Genomic DNA, 20,702 nt, shown 5'->3' with positions numbered 1-20,702 from the left:
AAAGGGATGGAATTGGGTGAAATTTCTTTCCCCAGAACCTGGAACCTGCACAGGGGTGTCGTGGTCACCAGGCAGGGCTGTGGTGGCCTCTGGGGATGACTCCATGTGCCTGCAGGCACTCTCCTGGTCTCGGAGGGGCTCTTGAGTGATTTCCCCATGAGAGCAGACCCCAAATCCTTTGTTTCTCTGCCATCTGCAGAGAAAACAGACAGAACACAGAGGTCATCAATCCTCCAGGGCACGATTGGGTTTTCCCAAACCCTGGCTCACCTGTCACAAACCCTTGGGGACAAACCTGCCAGGGATGGAGCTTTCACCCTTCCACCTCTCATGGGCCCTCCCCAGCCTGCTGGGATGGGCACTGTCCCTTTCAGCAGTGACACATTGTGGTTTTACCCCACAAATCCTTGGAAATAAACCTGCCAGGGATGGAGTTTTCATCCTTCCACCTCATCGAACCTCTCCCAGTCTGTTGGGATGGGGACTGTCCCTTTCAGTGGTGACACATCCTGTGGCTTTGGTTTTACCCACAAACCTTTGGAGATAAGAATTTCCTCAGGGATGGAGTTTCATCTTCCACCTCTCCTATCCTCCCACCTGTGGATGGGCACTGTCCTTTCAGGTGACCATTGTGGTTTTACCCCTACAAACCTTGAATACCTTCAGGTGGAGTTTATCTCCTACCTTCCAACCCTTGCGGATGGGGACTGTCCCTTTCAGTGGTGACACATTGTGGTTTTACCCCACAAACCTTGGAATAAACCTGGGATGGAGCTTTTCATCCTTCCACCCTCAACCCTCCTCACGTGGTACTGTCCTTAGTGGTGACTTGGTTTTACCCCAAACTTGGAGATAAACCTGGGTGGTTTACCTACTTTTGACTATCCCCTGTGGCATTTTCGTGTGACACCCCACAAACCTTTGGAGATAAACTGGATGACCCATGCCAGGGATGGAGATTTCATCCTTCCACCTCTCCTGGATCCTCCCCAGCCTGCTGGGATGGGCACTGTCCTTTTCAGTGGTGACACATTGTGGTTTTACCCCACAAACCGTTGGAAATAAACCTGGTAGATGTTTCTTCCACCTCTTTGACCTTCCCCCTCTGCTGGGATGGGACTGTCCCTTTGGCGTGACACATTGTGGTTTTACCACAACGTTGACAAAATCCTTGAAATAAACCTGTCAGAGATGGAGTTTTCATCCTTCCAGCCCTTCCCTCAGCCTGTTGGGATGGGGACTGTCCCTTTCAGTGGTGACACATCCCCACAAACCCTTGGAGATAAACCAGGGATGGAGCTTTCATCCTCCCCCTTGCCCCTCTCCACCCTGTTGGGATGGGTCTGTCCCTTTCAGCAGTGACACATTGTGGTTTTACCCCACAAATCCTTGGAAATAAACCTGCCAGGGATGGAGTTTTCATCCTTCCACCTCTCCTGGATCCTCCCCAGCCTGCTGGGATGGGCACTGTCCCTTTGAGCAGTGACACATTGTGGTTTTACCCCACAAACCGTTGGAGATAAACCATGTCAGGGATGAAGTTTTCATCCTCCAGGGATGGAGTTTTCATCCTTCCACCTCTTTCAACCCCTCCCCAGCCTGCTGGGATGGGCACTGTCCCTTTCAGTGGTGACACATTGTGGTTTTACCCCCACAAACCCTTGGAGATAAACCAGGGATGGAGCTTTCATCCTCCCCCTTGCCCCTCTCCACCCTATTGGGATGGGTCTGTCCCTTTCAGCAGTGACACATTGTGGTTTTACCCCACAAACCCTTGGAAATAAACCTGTCAGGGATGGAGTTTTCATCCTTCCAGCCCTTCCAGCCCCTCCTCAGCCTGCTGGGATGGGCACTGTCCCTTTGAGCAGTGACACATTGTGGTTTTACCCCACAAACCATTGGAAATAAACCTGCCAAGTGGATGGTAATTTTCATCCTTCCACCTCTTTCAACCCCTCCCCAGCCTGCTGGGATGGGCACTGTCCTTTTCAGTGGTGACACATTGTGGTTTTAACCCACAAATCCTTAGAAATAAACCTGTCAGGGATGGAGTTTTCATCCTTCCACCTCCCCTGGATCCTCCCCAGCCTGCTGGGATGGGCTCTGTCCCTTTCAGTGGTGACACATTGTGGTTTTACCCCCACAAACCCTTGGAGATAAACCAGGGATGGAGCTTTCATCCTCCCCCTTGCCCCTCTCCACCCTGTTGGGATGGCTCTGTCCCTTTCAGCAGTGACACACCGCTGTGGCCCCTGATTTTAACCCATTCCCTGCTGTGTTTAACTCTCTCCCCGCAGCCCCCAGCCTGTGAGCAGGAGGAGCAGCCTGCAGTGGGATCCCTGCCCGGGCTCTCCACGCCCCACAAGAAGAGGAAGAGGCACAGACGGTTCCTTGGCCGTTGATAAAATGGGAAGCAGCGTCTCCCCAGCAGCCCGGCACGGGGAGCTCCAATCCTTGCCTGGGGGGCATCCCTGGGGGCTCTGCAGCTGGCAGGACACAGCCCTGTGCCACTGAGGGGTCGGGCTGGGGACAGCATGTCCTGGCAGAGCCGCAGGACCCAGCTGCTGCTGGTCAACTCGCTGACCTTCGGGCTGGAGGTGTGCCTGGCCGCCGGCATCACCTACGTGCCACCGCTGCTGCTGGAGGTGGGCGTGGAGGAGAAGTTCATGACCATGGTTTTGGGTAGGCAGCTCTTGTCACCTCTCTGATGGAGATTCTGTCATCTCTCTGAGGGTGGGATGGTTTGGGCATGGAGGAGAAGTTCATGGCCATGGTTTTGGGTAGGCAGCTTTTGTCACCTCTCTGAGGGACATCTTGTTGCTTCTCTGAGGGAGGGATGGTTTGGGCATGGAGGAGAAGTTCATGACCATGGTGTTGGGTAGGCAGCTTTTGTCACCTCTCTGAGGGAGATTCTGTCACCTCTCTGAGGGAGATTCTGTCACTTCTCTGAGGGAAGGATGGTTTGGGGATGGAGGAGAAGTTTGTGACCATGGTGTTGGGTAGGCAGCTCTTGTCACCTCTGTGAGGACATTTTTTTGCCTCTCTGAGGGAGGGATGGTGGGGCATGGAGGAGAAGTTTATGACCATGGTTTTGAGTAGGCAGCTTTTGTCACCTCTCTGAGGGAGATTCTGTCACTTCTGTGAGGGAGATTCTGTCGCTTCTCTGAGGGAAGGATGGTTTGGGCATGGAGGAGAAGTTCATGACCATGGTTTTGGGGAGACAGCTTTTGTCACCTCTCTGATGGAGATTTTGTCATCTCTCTGAGGGAGGGTTGGTTTGGGCGTGGAGGAGAAGTTCATGACCATGGTGTTGGGTAGGCAGCTCTTGTCACCTCTCTGATGGAGATTTTGTCATCTCTCTGAGGGTGGGATGGTTTGGGCATGGAGGAGAAGTTCATGACCATGGTGTTGGGTAGGCAGCTTTTGTCACCTCTCTGAGGGAGATTCTGTCACTTCTCTGAGGGAGATTCTTCGCTTCTCTGAGGGAAGGATGGTTTGGGCATGGAGGAGAAGTTCATGACCATGGTGTTGGGTGGGCAGCTTTTGTCACCTCTGTGAGGGACATCTTGTTGCCTCTCTGAGGGAGGGATGGTTTGGGCATGGAGGAGAAGTTCATGACCATGGTTTTGGGTAGGCAGCTCTTGTCACCTCTCTGAGGGAGATTCTGTCACTTCTCTGAGGGAAGGATGGTTTGGGCGTGGAGGAGAAGTTCATGACCATGGTTTTGGGTAGGCAGCTCTTGTCACCTCTCTGGTGGAGATTTTTTCATCTCTCTGAGGGTGGGATGGTTTGGGCATGGAGGAGAAGTTCATGACCATGGTGTTGGGTGGGCAGCTCTTGTCACCTCTCTGAGGGAGATTCTGCCACTTCTCTGAGGGAGATTTTGTCATCTCTCTGAGGGTGGGATGGTTTGGGCATGGAGGAGAAGTTCATGACCATGGTGTTGGGTGGGCAGCTCTTGTCACCTCTGTGAGGGAGATTTTTTTGCCTCTCTGAGGGAGGGATGGTTTGGGCATGGAGGAGAAGTTCATGACCATGGTTTTGAGGAGGTAGGCAGCTTTTGTCACCTCTCTGATGGAGATTTTGTCACTTCTCTGAGGGACATTATGTCACCTCTCTGAGGGAGGGATGGTTTGGGCATGGAGGAGAAGTTCATGACCATGGTTTTGAGGAGGTAGGCAGCTTTTGTCACCTCTCTGAGGGAGATTCTGTCGCTTCTCTGAGTGTGGGATGGTTTGGGGATTAAGGGCTGGTGGAGAGGAAAGGATGTTTTGAGGTTTGGGACAGAGGGAAGCGTAGCCATGATATTTTCTGAAAAATCTTTTCCTTGGGATTTTTCCTCCTGAGAAGCCTCAGGAACAAAATGCAAGCAATGATTATCTGCTGCTGTGGAATGCAACAGGTGCATCTGTGATTGGTCATTAATCAGAAACAACTGCATTGGCCATTAATTAGAAACAACCACATGAGACCAATCACAGATGCACCTGTTACATTCCACAGCAGCAGATAACCATTGCTTACATTTTGTTCCTGAGGCCTCTCAGCTTCTCAGGAGGAAAAGATTTTTCAGAAAACATCATGGCTACAGGGAAGGATGTTTCTGGGTTTTTTTTTTGTTGAACCTTGCAGTGTGGAGGATGGGAGTGAGTGAGGGCAGGGAGAGAGAGGGGCTGTGACCCACTGCAAGGGTGGGGAGGGTCAGGGTGAGTGAGGGCAGGGAGAGAGAGGGGCTGTGACCCAACCTCCCAAAGTGACCAAACACCCCTTTTAGGAGTGCCCACAGAGCAGCTGTGTCCCCGTAACACCCCGTGTCTCTTTCCCAGGGATAGGCCCCGTGCTCGGGCTGGTTTTTGTGCCTCTCATCGGCTCGGCCAGCGACCACTGGCACAGCAGCTATGGCCGCAGGAGACCTTTCATCTGGGCGCTGTGCCTGGGCGTGCTGCTCAGCCTTTTTGTCATCCCCCACGCCAGCAGCCTGGCCAGCCTGTGTGCCCTCAACCCGCGGCCCCTGGAGATCGCCTTCCTCATCGTGGGCATCGGCCTGCTGGATTTCTGCGGCCAGGTGTGCTTCACCCCTCTGGAGGCCCTGCTCTCGGACCTCTTCCAGGAGCCGGACAACTGCCGCCAGGCCTTCTCCATGTACGCCTTCATGGTCAGCCTGGGGGGCTGCATCGGCTACCTGCTGCCCGCCATCGACTGGGCCTTCCTGGCGCCCTACCTGGGCAGCCAGCAGAGCTGCCTCTTCGCCCTGCTGGCCCTCATCTTCCTCGCCTGTGTGCTGGCCACGCTGTTTGTGACAGAGGAGGCCGTGCAGGGGGATCTGCTGGATGGGCCAGCGCTCAAAGACGTGTCCCCAAAGGCACCAAAGGCGTCCGTGTGGTGCTGCCGCTGCTGGCGGGCGGCGCGGGGGCCGTGCCTGCTGCAGGGCAGGCGGGTGCTGCAGGCCGGCAGGAAGCTGGGCCTGCTGCTGCCGCGGCTGCACGGCCTCTACTGCCGCATCCCCAGGGTCATCCGGCGCCTCTTCGTGGCCGAGCTGTGCAGCTGGATGGCCCTGATGACCTTCATGCTGTTCTACACGGATTTTGTGGGCGAGGGGCTGTACCACGGCGTGCCCAGGGCCAAGCCGGGCACGGAGGCCAGGCGGCACTACGATGAAGGTGAGGAGTGTGGGGGTGTTATGGGTCTGAACGAGGGCAAACAAAGAGGTTCTTTACTAGGGAAGGAAATAAAAGGAGAAAATAACGCGGTAAACTAAACCAATGTCGCAGACGACTTTAATTAAAAATCCTTTCCTTAGGATTTTTCCTCCTGAGAAGCTGAGAGGCCTCAGGAACAAAATGTAAACAATGGTTATCTGCTGCTGTGGAATGCAACAGGGGGATCTGTGATTGGTCTCATGTGGTTGTTTCTAATTAATGGCCAATCACAGTCAGCTGGCCCGGACAGAGAGCTGAGCCACAAACCTTTGTTATCATTCCGTTCTATTCTATTCTTAGCCAGCCTTCTGATGAGAACCTTTCCTTCTATTCTTTTAGTATCGTTTTAATGTAATATTTGGGGTTCTCCCCAAAAAGCAAGTTTCCAAAAAGAAGAACCCCAACCTGTGGTGGCGTTCACAGGGGTCTTAGGATGAGAGAAGAGACGAGGATCTGACTCCATGTTTCAGAAAGCTTGATTTATTATTTTATGATATATATATGATATATATATATATATATAAATATATATAATTCTATTCTTATTAAGAAACCCATTGCTTTTATAGACACAGCAGGATATAATTGATCCTCCAATCCACAAACACCATCACCCCATTGGCTAATTCAGAAACCAACCTTTGGTAAACAAATCTCCATGGCACATTTTAGCTGTTCACAATAACAGGTGCAGCAAGAGAAGATAAGAATTGTTTCTCATTGGTTTCTCTGATCTCACAGCCCTCCCCAGGACAATGCTTGGGAAAGTTGTGCCTCTCTCTGTGGCCAGAGAGCTGCTGCCACATTGCCTGGGGTAAAAACATTTCCTGGGAGCTGGGGATGGGCTCAGCTCTGTTGGTAATTAAAAAAAAAAAACAACAAAAACAAATAAAAAGCTGCAGGTAGGTCAGGAAAGAACATTTTCCCATGGCTCCCAGAGCGTGGCACGAGGTTGGGAAACAGCTCCTGGTTCTTCCAGCACGGATCTGGCAGGGCAGCCCTGGCCTGGGGCTGGCAGGATGGGGCTGGCACTGTCTGCAAGCTCCTGGCACTGCCCTCTGTGCTGGCACTCACGGGGCGAGGGAAGAGAGGAGAACCGTGACTCCAGAAGGCTGATTTATTATTTTATTATATACACTATATTCAAAGAAAACGATCTATTAAAACTAAAGAATATGTCATATATATTTTTAGTATATATATTATATGTATACACTAAAATATATATATTTAAATTTTAAAAAATATATTTCTATATTTTAATATATATTAATATATATTTAAATTAATATAAAATATATATCTATGTATTTGTATGTATTTTTATTTATTTTTATATATTTATATATAAATATATAAATATATAAATATATAAATATACATAAATATATTTATATATAAACATATATTTATATATAAATATATATAAATATATAGGTATATCTGTGTATCTATAATATGTATCTCTCTTTATATATTTATATATATACATATAACTATATATGTTTATATATATGTTTAATATATATATTTAAAATATATTCTAAATATATATTTAAATTATTATTAAAAATACATATTTTTAATATATTTTTGTATATATATGTATAAATAAAGTATATATATATACACAAAAATATACAATATTTTTGTATATATTTATACAAAATAAATATATATATTATATACAATATATATATTATATATATATATATATTGTGTATATATATATATATATATATATACTAAAAGAATAGAAGAAAGGATTTCATCAGAAGGCTAGCAAGGAACAGAAAGGAATGATCATAAAATCTTGTGACACTCAGAGAGTCCAAGCCAGCTGACTGTGATTGGCCATTAATTAAAAACAACCCCATGAGACCAATCACAGATGCACCTGTTGCATTCCACAGCAGCAGATAATTATTGTTCAATTTTGTTCCTGAGGCCTCTCAGCTTCTCAGGAGGAAAAATCCTAAGGAAAGGATTATTCAGAAAATATCATGGCTACAGCTCTCCCCTCTTTTCCCACCATTGGCGGGCAGGGTATTTTAATTATTTAATGTCTTTAATAAATCCAGGGGTGCTCTGTAGCACTGGCATGGATTTGCTGCTCCTTCCCTCCTTTCTGCTGGGAGATTCCCATCTCCAGCTGCTTTTGGGACCCCTCCAGCAGCCCCCACCTGCTGTCCCACAGTTGTCACCTGCTGTCCCATTTCCCTTCCAAGCCTTCAATCCCTTCCTAACCACCCTTTTGGTCTCCCTAATCCAAACATTTCATTCTGGAGGCACCTTCCTGCCGTTCTGCAGCACAGTGCCCCTTTGTGCTGGGTGTCTGTTTAACTTCGAGCTTAATTATTATTTAACACTCGCACTGTTGAGGTGCCGGCAGGTCAGCCCTGCATTGTGCTGGCTGTCATAGGAACGTGTGTTGGGTAATGCTCCCTGCTCCAAAGGGTTAATGGCGTTAATTCCCTGAAATCTGAGCGATCTTTGTCGAGGGGTAAGGTCCGGGATTGCCGCCGGATGCAGCGGTTTGGGGCACGTTCTGTACTTTACCTTGGCACCATTCCTCCTCTGCTTTGTTCCGCTGCTGCCTCTGGCATCAGATAACAGCGGATCCTGGGTCAGGGGGAGGTGACAGCACCCGGGGGCAGAGCGGGCAAACAGGGGGTGCCAAGGGCAGGGGTGGCATTTGGGATCCCAGGTGTGAAAAACGCCAGTCGCTTGTTTTTAAAATTTTAAAATTTTAATAGTAATGAAGTGGTTATAAAAATAATAATGCAGTTAGAGTAATAATAATCTGGACAATTTGGTTTAGGACAATAGAGACAAAGAGATATGGACAGTCCAGATACCTTTTTCTGGGCAGCACGAGCCCCAAAAAGGACACAGTTAACAGAGGATTAACCCTTAAAGGCAACAGCCTGTTGCATATTCATACACCCCATCCATGATGCATAAATTCCATTCAAACACAGGATTCTGTCTGGGCAGTGTCAGCTTCTTCCTCTCAATCCTGACAGCGCCTTGAGGCGGGAAGAAGTTCATTTCTCTGATAATAAACAATAAATTCTCTTTCTCTGAAAGATTCAGGTGTGCTGTGGCTGCTATCTCAGTGCCAGTCCTTTCTTTAAAAAAAAATATCCTACATAGCACAGTTTCTATTTTAACATTTTTTTATAACCTGAAACTGTATTTAACACAGCACTTAAGAGAATTAACACAGCATCACTTTCTAACACAACACATATAATGTTCATTTGAATATTTGTGAAAAGCCAATCATAAAATACACGCATTTTTCACACCAGGGGTGCCCAGGAGGGAGGGAGGGGGCTCTGGGGGTGGCTGCTGCAATTCTGGAATTTTCTGGGTGATGCTGCTCTGCCCCCTGAGCCAGCCCAGCCTGCCTGGGCTCTCTGGGCCTTGGTGGGGCTGAGGTAGAGGGAAGGATGTTTTTGGGGTTTGGGACAGAGGGAAGGATGTTTTTGGGGTTTGGGACTGACAGGGAGGGAGGGATGTTTTCGGGGTAAGAACTGACAGAGGGATGTTTTGGGGTTTGGGACTGACAGGGAAGGATGTTTTTGATGTTTGGGACAGAGGGAAGGATGTTTTTGGGATTTGGGACAGAGGGAATGATGCTTCTTGGGGTTTGGGACAGAGGGGGAAGGATGTTTTTGGGGTTTGGGACTGACAGGGAAGGATGTTTTTGATGTTTGGGACAGAGGGAATGATGTTTCTGGAGTTTGGAACTGACAGGAAGGAATATTTTTGGGGTTAAGGGCTGATGGAGAGGAAAGGATGCTTTGGAGTTAAGGACTGACAGAGAAAGAAAAATATTTTGGGATTTGAGAGTGAAAAAAGGATGGTTTTGGGATTTGGGACAGAGGGAAGGATGTTTTTGGAGTTCGGGACTGATGGAAAGGGAGGGATGTTTCTGGAGTTTAAGACTGACAGGGAAGGATGTTTTTGGGGTTAAGGACTGATAGAGAAGAAAGAATATTTTGGGATTTAGGACCAAGAGAAGGATGTTTTTGGGGGTTGAGGCAGAGGGAATGATGCTTTTGGGGTTTGGGACTGACAGGGAAGGACATTTTGGGGTTTAGGACTGACAGGGAGGGAGGGATGTTTTTGGGGTTAAGGACTGATGGAGAAGAAAAAATGTTTTGAGGTTTGGGACTGAGGGAAGGATGTTTCTGGAGTGTGAGACTCACAGGGAAGGATGGTTTTGGGGTTTATGACTGATGGAGGGGAAAAGATGTTTTTGGAGTTTGGGACCAAGGGAAGGATGTTTTGGGGATTTGGGACTGATGGAGAAGGAAGGATGTTTTTGGGGTTAAGGACTGATAGAGAAGAAAGAATATTTTGGGATTTGGGACCAAGAGAAGGATGTTTTTGGGGGTTGAGACAGAGGGAAGGATGTTTTTGGGGTTTGGGACAGAGGGAAGGATGTTTTTGATGTTTGGGACTGAGAGAAGGATGTTTCTGGAGTTTGGAACTGACAGGAAGGAATATTTTTGGGGTTAAGGGCTGATGGAGAGGAAAGACTGACAGAGAAGTAAAAGTATTTTGGGATTTGAGAGTGAAAGAAGGATGTTTTTGGGATTTGGGACAGAGGGAAGGATGGTTTTGGGGTTGGGACACAGGGAAGGATGTTTTTGGGATTTAGGACCAAGAGAAGGATGTTTTTTGGGGTTTGGGGCCGAGAGAAGGATATTTTGGGGTTTGAGACTGAGGGCAGGAGGTTTTGGGGTTTGGGGGCAAGAGAAGGATATTTTGTGATTTAGGACCAAGAGAAGGATGGTTTTGGAGTTTGGGACGAAGAGAAGGATGGTTTTGGGGTTTGGGACGAAGAGAAGGATGGTTTTGGGGTTTGGGACGAAGAGAAAGATGTTTTTGGGGTTTGGGACCAAGGGCAGGATGTTTTTGGGGTTTGGCGCCAAGAGAAGGATATTTTGGGGTTTGAGACCAAGAGAAGGATATTTTGGTGTTTAGGACCAAGAGAAGGATGTTTCTTGGGGTTTGGGGCCAAGAAAAGGATGTTTTTGGGGTTTGAGGCTGAGAGAAGGATGTTTTGGGGTTTGGGACCAAGAGAAGGATGTTTTTGGGGTTTGGGGCTGAGAGAAGGATGTTTTTGGGGTTTGGGACCAAGAGAAGGATGTTTTTGGGATTTAGGACCAAGAGAAGGATGTTTTGGGGTTTGGGACCGAGGGCAGGATGTTTTTGGGGTTTGGGGCCAAGAGAAGGATGTTTTTGGGGTTTGGGACCAAGAGAAGGATGTTTTTGGGGTTTGGGGCCAAGAGAAGGATGTTTTGGGGTTTGGGGCCCAGGGCAGCATGCCTGGCTGTGTGAACCGGGGGCAGCCAGGGCAGTTTCCGTCCCCTCTCCCCCCAGGTGTGCGCATGGGCAGCCTGGGGCTCTTCCTGCAGTGCATCACCTCCATCTTCTTCTCGGCGATCATGGACCGGCTGGTGAAGCGCTTCGGCACGCGGGCGGTGTACCTGGCCAGCGTGGTGTTCTTCCCCGGCGCCGCCTGCGTCATGTGCCTGTCCCACAGCGTCACCGTGGTCACCATCTCCGCTGCCCTCACCGGCTTCACCTTCTCCGCCCTCCAGATCCTGCCCTACACGCTGGCGTCCCTCTACCACCACGACAAACAGGTGGGGGTTGCTCCAGGGCAGCCTGGCCCTGTGGATTTTCTGGTTTTTTCTTGTGTTTTAGGGGAATTGGTCTGGTTTAGTTATCCCCGTGTGAATTCTGTAGCTCTGCCAGCCTGAGGGGCTACAAAACCCAAGGATTTTCAGCCCTCAGCTTTCCAGTTTCCATCCATAACACCAGGATCAGGAAAATGAAAACCCAAGCTCTTCCTATTCCCTCAGCTCCAAGGAAAAGAAACCTTGTGAAACTTGTGACACACAGCCCTGTCCCACAGATGTTATCCTTGTGGAGAAGTCCTGGGAGGTTCCAGCCTGAGGGGCTACAAACCCCAAAGATTTTCAGCCCTCACAGCTTTCCAGTTTCCATCCATAACACCAGGATCAGGAAAATGGAAACCCAAGCTCTTCCCTCAGCTCCAAGGAAGATAAACTTTGTGAAACTTGTGACACACAGCCCTGTCCCTGTTATCCTTGTGGAGAAGTCCTAGGAGGTTCCAGCCTGAGGGGCTACAAACCCCAAAGATTTTCAGCCCTCACAGCTTTCCAGTTTCCATCCATAACACCAGGATCAGTAAGGGAAGAGCTTGGCTTTTCATTTAAGCTCCAAGGAAGAGAAACCTTGTGAAACTTGTGACACACAGCCCTGTCCCACAGATGTTATCCTTGTGGAGAAGTCCTGGGAGGTTCCAGCCTTAGGAGCTACAAAACCCAAAGATTTTCAGCCCTCAGCTTTCCAGTTTCCATCCATAACACCAGGATCAGGAAAATGGGAACCCAAGCTCTTCCCTCAGCTCCAAGGAAAAGAAACCTTGTGAAACTTGTGACACACAGCCCTGTCCCACAGATGTTATCCTTGTGGAGAAGTCCTAGGAGGTTCCTGAGCTGCTCACTGGATTAATGGGAGTTCCTCTTGTGCTGCAAATGCAGGATTAATTTGTGGTTTGAGAGCAGCTCTTTGATCCCAGGGGCAGGGGCTGGCTGTGCTGTGGAAGGAGGAGTGGGAGTTGTTACCACAGGCATCCAGATGTTCCCATTGAGCAAACCCACCCCAGCTGGCACCAGGATGGGAATGCTGAGCTTGGCAGGAGCTGAGGCCTGGCTGGGATGTTTTATCAATGGCATGAAACCCAAACTGCACGGGCTGGGAGGGGAAGGCTGCATTGCCCAAGGCGGGCAGGGCACAGCTGGCTCTGCTCCCTGCTGCCCTTGGTGTGAACAGATTCTCTGTGGGAACACTCAGAGACCTCACAGCTTGAGCACAGCCAGCAGAAAAAGGGTGAGAATGGAAAGATTTTGGTTCTCTCTCCTCCATTTATTTTTTTTTTCCTGGCTGGAGTGAGGAGGGTCTGGGCAGGCAGATGGAGCAGCTTGGTTGGGGTTTGGGGCAGAGCTGAGAAAAGAGCCCTTCCCTGAGTTCCCAGGGCTGCTGGGTCCCAGCTGGTGGCACTTTGAACCATCCCAGATGAGAATTGGCTGCTCGTGATGGGCTCTGGGTCTGGGTTCCCAGTCACCCACCCCACAAACCCCAAACATTCCTGTTTTATTCCTGCTTTATTCCTGTTTTATTCCTGTTTTATTCCTGTTTTATTCCTGTTCTATTCCTGTTTTATTCCTGTTCTATTCCTGTTTTATTCCTGTTTTATTCCTGTTTTATTCCTGTTTTATTCCTGCTTTATTCCTGTTTTATTCCTGTTCTATTCCTGTTCTATTCCTGTTTTATTCCTGTTTTATTCCTGTTTTATTCCTGTTTTTTTCCTGTTTTTTTTCCTGTTTTATTCCTGTTTTTTTCCTGTTTTTTTTCCCTGGGTTTTTTCCTGGTTTTTTTCCTGTTTTTTTTATTCCTGTTTTATTCCTGTTTTATTCCTGGTTTTTTCCTGTTTTTTTTCCTGTTTTATTCCTGTTTTTTTCCTGTTTTTTTTCCTGTTTTATTCCTGTCTGCACTGCCCTGGGTGTCTGATATCCCCCAGCAGGGCCTGGTGTGACCGTGCTCACAGGGGTCCCAGGATGAGGGAAGAGACGAGGATCTGACTCCGTGTTTCAGAAAGCTTGATTTATTATTTTATGATATATATTACATTAAAACTATACTAAAAGAATAGAAGAAAGGTTTCATCAGAAGGCCAGCTAAGAATAGAATAGGAAAGAATGATAACACAGGTTTGTGGCTTGGCTCTCAGTCCGAGCTAGCTGGGCTGTGATTGGCCATTAATTAGAAACAAACTTCATGGGCCAATCACAGATGCACCTGTTGCATTCCACAGCAGCAGATAACCATTGTTTGCATTTTGTTCCTGAGGCCTCTCAGCTTCTCAGGAGGAAAAATCCTAAAGAAAAGGTTTTTTTATAAAAGATGTCTGGAGTGCCAGATCCTTCCTCAGTCACCTCTGAGAGTCCAGCTCTTCCTCACTCACTTCTCAGACTCACAGCTCCTTCCTCACCTCTCAGAGTCCCAAATCCTTCCTCATTCATTTCTGAGAGTCCAAACTCCTTCCTCACTCACCCCCCAGAGTCCCAACTCCTTTTTCACTCATTGCCAGACTCCCAGCTCCTTCCTTGCTCACCTCTGAGTTCCACATCCTTCCTCGCTCATCTCTCACACTCCAGCTCCTTTCTCACTGATCTCTGAGTCCCAAATCCTTCCTCATCACTTTCCAGAGTCCCAGCTCCTTTCTCACTGATCTCTGAGTCCCAAATCCTTCCTCACTGACCTCTCAGAGTCCCAAGTCTCAACTCCCTTTTCACTCATCTTCCAGACTCCCAGCTCCTTCCTCACTCAGCTTTGAGTCCAAATTCCTTCTTCACTCAGCTTTGAGTCCCAGCTCTTCCTCACTCACCTCCCAGAGCCCAACTCCTTCCTCACTGACCTGAGTCCCAAATCCTTCATAATTCACCTCCCAGACTCCCATCTCCTTCCTCACTCACCTCCCAGACTCCCATCTCCTTCCTCACTGACCTCCCAGAGTCCAACTCCTTCCTCACTGACCTCTGAGTCCCAAATCCTTCATAATTCACCTCCCAGACTCCCAAATCCTTCCTCGCTCACCTCCCACACTCCCAGCTCCCTCCTCACTCGCTCCCTGTTCCCCACAGGTTTTTCTCCATAAATACAAGAGGAAAGAGGAGGAAGACTCCGCTCTGCTGGACAAGAAACCCTCCTTCTCCAAGGGGCTGCTCCCCAGCCAGAAGCTGTCCTACCAGAACGGCCACGCTGGGATCGTCTTCTCCTCTTCCTCCCCCTCCTCCTCCTCCTCCTCCTCGCCAGCCTCCCCTCAGGCCGGGCCCAGCTCTGCTCTGTGCGTCAGCTCCTCCTGCGACGTCTCCCTGCGGATCATGGTGGGCGAGCCGGAGCCGGGCGCTCCCGGCCGGGGGATCTGCCTGGACCTGGCCATCCTGGACAGCGCCTTCCTGCTGTCCCAGGTGGTGCCCTCGCTCTTCATGGGCTCCATCGTGCAGCTCACCCAGTCCGTCACGGCCTACATGGTGTCGGCCGCCGCCCTCGGCCTGGTCGCCATCTACTTCGCTACCAAAGTTGTCTTTGACAAGGGTGACATGGCCAGGCACCCCGTGTGACACAGACAGCTCTCTGTGTGTGTGTGTGTGTGTGTGTCACAGGGTGACGGGGCACTGGGTGTGCCCACTCGTGTGGCACTGGCTGTCCCCAGCTGGTGCTGCCAGCTCTGGGGTTGATCTCAGGTGTAAATAAGAGGCTCTGTTGTGCTCAGGGCCTGAAGGGCTTTCCAGAGGTGCCTTCAGCAGAGGGAGGCACGGCACAGCAGCACCAAAGGGTCCTGCAGGGGGAAAAGGGAATTGGGGTTTCCCTCTGGGGATAACGGGTTGTGTTCCTGAGCAGGAGCAGCACAGGGAGGGGATCAACCACTGGCTTTTCTCTTCTCTTCTTTTCTTCTCTTTCCCTTTTCCCTTTTCCCTTTTCCCTTTTCCCCTTCCCTTCCCTTCCCTTCCCTTCCCTTCCCTTCCCTTCCCTTCCCTTCCCTTCCCTTCCCTTCCCTTCCCTTCCCTTCCCTTCCCTTCCCCTCCTCCTTTTTTGTAGTTTTACCCCATTTTTTGAGCAGTGGGGCACTGGGGGAGATTTCCTGGGGGACAAAAGCAGTGTGGAGGCCGAGATTTGCACATTCCTGCCCTCCCCACCTCCATCCAGGAGAAAAGTCCCTGTGCCTTGTTCTGGGAAAAACAAGGATCATCCCATTAGGACCAGTTCCAAAAGGTGACTTAACCTTTACCTATGTGCTGGCTTGCATCAGACAGAGAGAACTTTTTATTTTTTTTATTTTTTTAATGATTGTTTTGACCTTTCCTCACACACTTCTCAGTCTCTCTCACCTCTGTGCCTGCAGTTGCTCTCTCCCCTCATGGATCCAGGCTCTTGTGCCCCTTCCACACGTGTGGCCCCTAAAAGGAGGGAAATCCAGGGAAATCAGCCCCAGAGGGTGCCCAGCGCTGTGCCCTGAGGCAGAGCCGGAGGGAGGAGCTCTCCTGAGGGTTAACCTCACCCCTGGAGCTGAGGCAGAGCCGGAGGGAGGAGCTCTCCTGAGGGTTAACCTCACCCCTGGAGCTGAGGCAGAGCCGGAGGGAGGAGCTCTCCTGAGGGTTAACCTCACCCCTGGAGCTGAGGCAGAGCCGGAGGGAGGAGCTCTCCTGAGGGTTAACCTCACCCCTGGAGCTGAGGCAGAGCCGGAGGGAGGAGCTCTCCTGAGGGTTAACCTCACCCCTGGAGCTGAGGCAGAGCCGGAGGGAGGAGCTCTCCTGAGGGTTAACCTCACCCCTGGGGCTGAGGCAGAGCCGGAGGGAGGAGCTCTCCTGAGGGTTAACCTCACCCCTGGAGCTGAGGCAGAGCCGGAGGGAGGAGCTCTCCTGAGGGTTAACCTCACCCCTGGGGCTGAGGCAGAGCCGGAGGGAGGAGCTCTCCTGAGGGTTAACCTCACCCCTGGAGCTGAGGCAGAGCAGGAGGGAGGAGCTCTCCTGAGGGTTAACCTCACCCCTGGAGCTGAGGCAGAGCCGGAGGGAGGAGCTCTCCTGAGGGTTAACCTCACCCCTGGGGCTGAGGCAGAGCCGGAGGGAGGAGCTCTCCTGAGGGTTAACCTCACCCCTGGGGCTGCTCTCTGCCCGTGCCTCCTTGGGCGTCAGGAAATGTCTTTTATTCCCAGTCACGAGTCCCAGCTCTCACAGGGGCAGAGCAAAGCTCGGTCAGAGTGGGGCAAAGCTCCTCTGCTGCCCTGACCAGGGCCCAAAGGTCCCTCCAGGGCTGTCCAGGCTCTTCTGGCTCCCATCCCTCCAGGGATGTCCAGGTTGTGTTCCTGACCCATCTCTCCAGGGATGCCCACGCTGTTCTCCTGTCACATCCCAGCAGGAATGCCCAGGTTCTCCTGACCCATCTCTCCAGGAATGCCCAGGTTCCCCTGCCCCATCTCTCCAGGAATGCCCAGCTTGTTATCCTGTCCCATCCCTCCAGGGATGCCCAGGTTCTTCTCCTGACCCATTCTCTCCAGAGATGTCCACGTTGTTTTCCTGACCCATTTCCAGGTTCTTTTCCTGTCCCATCTCTCCAGGGATGCCCACGCTGTTCTCCTCACCCATCCCAGCAGGAATGCCCAGGTTCTCCTGTCCCATCCCAGCAGGAATGCCCAGGTTCTTCTCCTGACCCATTCTCTCCAGAGATGTCCAGGTTGTGTTTCTGACCCATCCCTTCAGGGATGTTCAGCTTTCACCTCTGTCCCATCCCTCCAGGGATGTCCAGCTTGTTCTGGCTCTCATCCTTCCAGGAATGCCCAGGTTGTTCTCCTGAGGCTGTCCAGCTTGTTCTGGTTCCCATCTCTCCAGGGATGTCCAGGTTGTTCTCCTGACCCATCTCCAGGTTCTTTTCCTCACCCATCTCTCCAGGGATGCCCAGCTTGTTCTGGTTCCCATCTCTCCAGGGATGTCCAGGTTGTTCTCCTGACCTATCTCCAGGTTCTTTTCCTGACCCATTTCTCCAGGGACGTCTGGCTCCCATCCCTCTGGGGATGTCTGGGTTCTTCTCCTGACCCATCCCTCCAGAGATGCCCAGGTTGTGTTCCTGAGGTTCTTTTCCTGTCCCATCTCTCCAGGGCTGTCCAGCTTTTCCTCCTGACCCATCTCCAGGTTCTTTCCTGTCCCATCTCTCCAGAGATGCCCAAGTTCTTTTCCTGTCCCATCCCTCCAGGGATGTTCAGGTTGTTCTCTTGACCCATCTGCTGGTTTTTTCCTGACCCATCTCCCAGGGCTGCCCAGCTTGTTCTCCTGAGGCTGTTCTCCTATCCCATCCCTCCAGGGATTCCCAGGTTTTTCTCCTGAGGTTCTTTTCCTATCCCATCCCTCCAGGGCTGCCCAGGCTGTTTTCCTGACCTATCTCCAGGTTCTTCTCCTGTCCCATCTCTCCAGAGATGTCCAGGTTTTTCTCCTGAGGTTCTTCTCCTGTCCCAGCCCTCCAGAGTTCCCCAGCTTGTTCTCCTGAGGTTCTTCTCCTGTCCCACCTCTCCAGGGCTGTCCAGGCTGTTTTCCTGACCCATCTCCAGGTTCTTTACCTGTCCAAACCCTCCAGGGCTGCCCAGGTTATGTTCCTGAGGCTGTTTTCCTGTCCCATCTCTCCAGGGATGCCCAGGTTTTTCTCCTGAGGTTCTTCTCCTGTCCCATCTCCCTGAGGATGCCCAGCTTGTTCTCCTGAGGTTCTTCTCCTGTCCCATCTCCCTGAGGATGCCCAGGTCTTTCTCCTGAGGTTCTTCTCCTGTCCCAGCCCTCCAGAGTTCCCCAGCTTGTTCTCCTGAGGTTTTGCTCCTGTCCCATCCCTCCAGGGATGCCCAGGTTATGTTCCTGAGGCTGTTTTCCTGTCCCATCTCCCCAGGGCTCCCCAGGTTGTTCTCCTGAGGTTCTTCTCCTCTCCCATCTCCCCAGGCATGTCCAGGTTTTTCTCCTGAGGTTCTTTTCCTATCCCATCCCTCCAGGGCTGTCCAGGCTGTTTTCCTGACCTATCTCCAGGTTCTTCTCCTGTCCCATCTCTCCAGAGATGTCCAGGTTTTTCTCCTGAGGTTCTTCTCCTGTCCCATCTCTCCAGGGATGCCCAGCTTGTTCTCCTGAGGTTTTGCTCCTATCCCATCCCTCCAGGGATGCCCAGGTTTTTCTCCTGAGGTTCTTCTCCTATCCCATCCCTCCAGGGTTCCCCAGCTTGTTCTCCTGAGGTTCTTCTCCTGTCCCATCTCTCCAGGGCTGTCCAGGCTGTTTTCCTGACCCATCTCCAGGTTCTTTACCTGTCCAAACCCTCCAGGGATGCCCAGGTTATGTTCCTGAGGCTGTTTCGCTGTCCCATCTCCCCAGGGCTCCCCAGGTTGTTCTCCTGAGGTTCTTCTCCTGATCCATCTCTCCAGAGACGCCCAGGTTTTTCTCCTGAGGTTCTTCTCCTGTCCCATCTCCCTGAGGATGCCCAGGTCTTTCTCCTGAGGTTCTTTTCCTCTCCCGTCTCTCCAGGGCTGTCCAGGCTGTTTTCCTGACCCATCTCCAGGTTCTTTACCTCTCCCATCTCCCCAGGGCTCCCCAGGTTGTTCTCCTGAGGTTCTTCTCCTCTCCCATCTCCCCAGGGCTGCCCAGGCTGTTCTGGCTCCCATCCCCAAGTCCCTTCCCTCTGTCAGCAGACCCCGAGTCCCCCTGCCCAGAGCCATTCCCAGTGCCCAGATCTGCCCCACAGCTGGGACACATCTGGGCTGGCAGCTTCCAGGAGGAGCTGGCCCACGCCAAGGCAGGAGGAAAGGCTGGATTGCTGCTGGGAGCACACAAACCCCAGCCCTGCCTGCCCTGAACGAGCTGTTTGGGATTTTTGTTTATTTTGTGGAGGCGTGTGGGCAGCCAGAGGCACCGGAGGGTGCAGTGTTGTTATTTTGGCCGGGTTTTGTCCGCCTGTTCCTCGCCTGGGTCACTCCCTGCCGTCTGAGCCGGGCCCTCAAAGCTTTGGGATCGTCCCTTTCCCGTCAGGGGTCAGCGTTTTTGGTTTTATTTTTAATTTTTGTCTCAAATTAAAGGCTGCCAGCCTCCCTTTCCCACAGGGCTGGCTTGCAGCTGTCCTGGGGACAGATTTGGCACCGCCGGCGCCACTTCCAGAAACACTTCTGGGGTCTGGACTTCCCGCCCTGAGCTCTGAGGCTGCAGCAGGAAGGATTTGGGACAAAAATCCTATTTTGAGTCCTGGAATAAATTCCCCTCTGCCCCAAGGCTGAAAACCCCTTTATTTGGAATATTTTCCCTTTATTTGGAATATTTCTTATATTCCCTTTATTTGGAATATTTTCCTTTTATTTGGAATATTTTCCCTTTATTTGGAATATTTCTTATATTCCCTTTATTTGGAATATTTTCCCTTTATTTGGAATATTTCTTATATTCCCTTTATTTGGAATATTTTTTTAATATAAATGTGAGGAACTTTCCCTGCACGGAGGCTGCCCTGATGCTCAAATAATAGTTTTGATAATTTAAGTGCCTAAAGTGCTTCCACGCTGAGCTTTCAGGTGGTGAGAAAGGAGCTCAAATTCTTCATTTCAGGTGATTTGGTAGGAAAGGGCTCATATTCTTCATTTCAGGTGAAGGGGTTTGATAGGAAATGGCTCAAATTCCTCGTTTCAGGTGATGGAAAAGAGCTCAAATTCTTCATTTCAGGTGATTTGGTGAGAAAGGCCTTAAATTCTTCATTTCAGGTGAAGAGGTTTGGGGGAAAGGCTTCAAATTCTTCATTTCAGGTGATGGGAAAAGGGCTCAAATTCTTCATTTCAGGTGATGGAAAAGGGCTCAAATTCTTCTTTTCAGGTGAGGGGGTTTGGGGGAAAAGCCTCAAATTCCTCATTTCAGGTGGTTTGGTGGAAAGGGGCTCAAATTCTTCATTTCAGGTGAAAGAGTTTGGTGGCAAAGCGCTCAAATTCTTCATTTCAGGTGAAGGGGTTTGGGGGAAAGGGCTCAAATTCTTCATTTCAGGTGATGGGAAAAGGGCTCAAATTCCTCATTTCAGGTGGTTTGGTGGAAAGGGCTCAAATTCTTCATTTCAGGTGAAGGGGTTTGGGGGAAAGGACTCAAATTCTTTGTTTCAGGTGAAGGGGTTTGGGGGAAAGGACTCAAATTCTTCAGGTGATGGAAAAGGGCTCAAATTCCTCATTTCAGGTGGTTTGGTGGCAAAGAGCTCAAATTCTTCATTTCAGGTGAAGGGGTTTGGAGGAAAGGCTTCAAATTCTTCATTTCAGGTGATGGAAAAGGGCTCAAATTCCTCATTTCAGGTGGTTTGGTGGAAAGGGGCTCCAATTCTTCATTTCAGGTGATGGAAAAGGCCTCAAAT

At 50.4% G+C, this 20,702-nt stretch overlaps 1 protein-coding gene across 4 annotated transcripts in view; it reads left to right on the top strand.

Moving 5' to 3' along the window:
• SLC45A3 (solute carrier family 45 member 3) overlaps nt 1–14,944 on the top strand; it is a 55,342-nt gene extending 40,398 nt beyond the window's left edge. For 3 of the 4 annotated variants that reach the window (XM_064733155.1, XM_064733157.1, XM_064733156.1), the window contains 4 exons: nt 2,298–2,682; nt 4,827–5,660; nt 11,097–11,362; nt 14,450–14,944. In XM_064733155.1, the coding sequence (XP_064589225.1) occupies nt 2,535–2,682; nt 4,827–5,660; nt 11,097–11,362; nt 14,450–14,929 (1,728 nt within the window). In that variant the 5' untranslated portion in view covers nt 2,298–2,534 and the 3' untranslated portion in view covers nt 14,930–14,944. Of the gene's footprint in view, nt 1–2,297; nt 2,683–3,924; nt 3,948–4,826; nt 5,661–11,096; nt 11,363–14,449 lie in introns of those variants that run through there. The other variant, XM_064733158.1, reaches the window with a different exon arrangement.
• The last annotated feature ends 5,758 nt before the right edge of the window (nt 14,945–20,702 follow it).

Source organism: Zonotrichia leucophrys, chromosome 26 (genome assembly GCF_028769735.1).
Source record: "Zonotrichia leucophrys gambelii isolate GWCS_2022_RI chromosome 26, RI_Zleu_2.0, whole genome shotgun sequence".
Taxonomy (NCBI): Eukaryota; Metazoa; Chordata; class Aves; order Passeriformes; family Passerellidae; genus Zonotrichia; species Zonotrichia leucophrys.
This window is presented reverse-complemented; position numbering and strand designations above follow the sequence as displayed.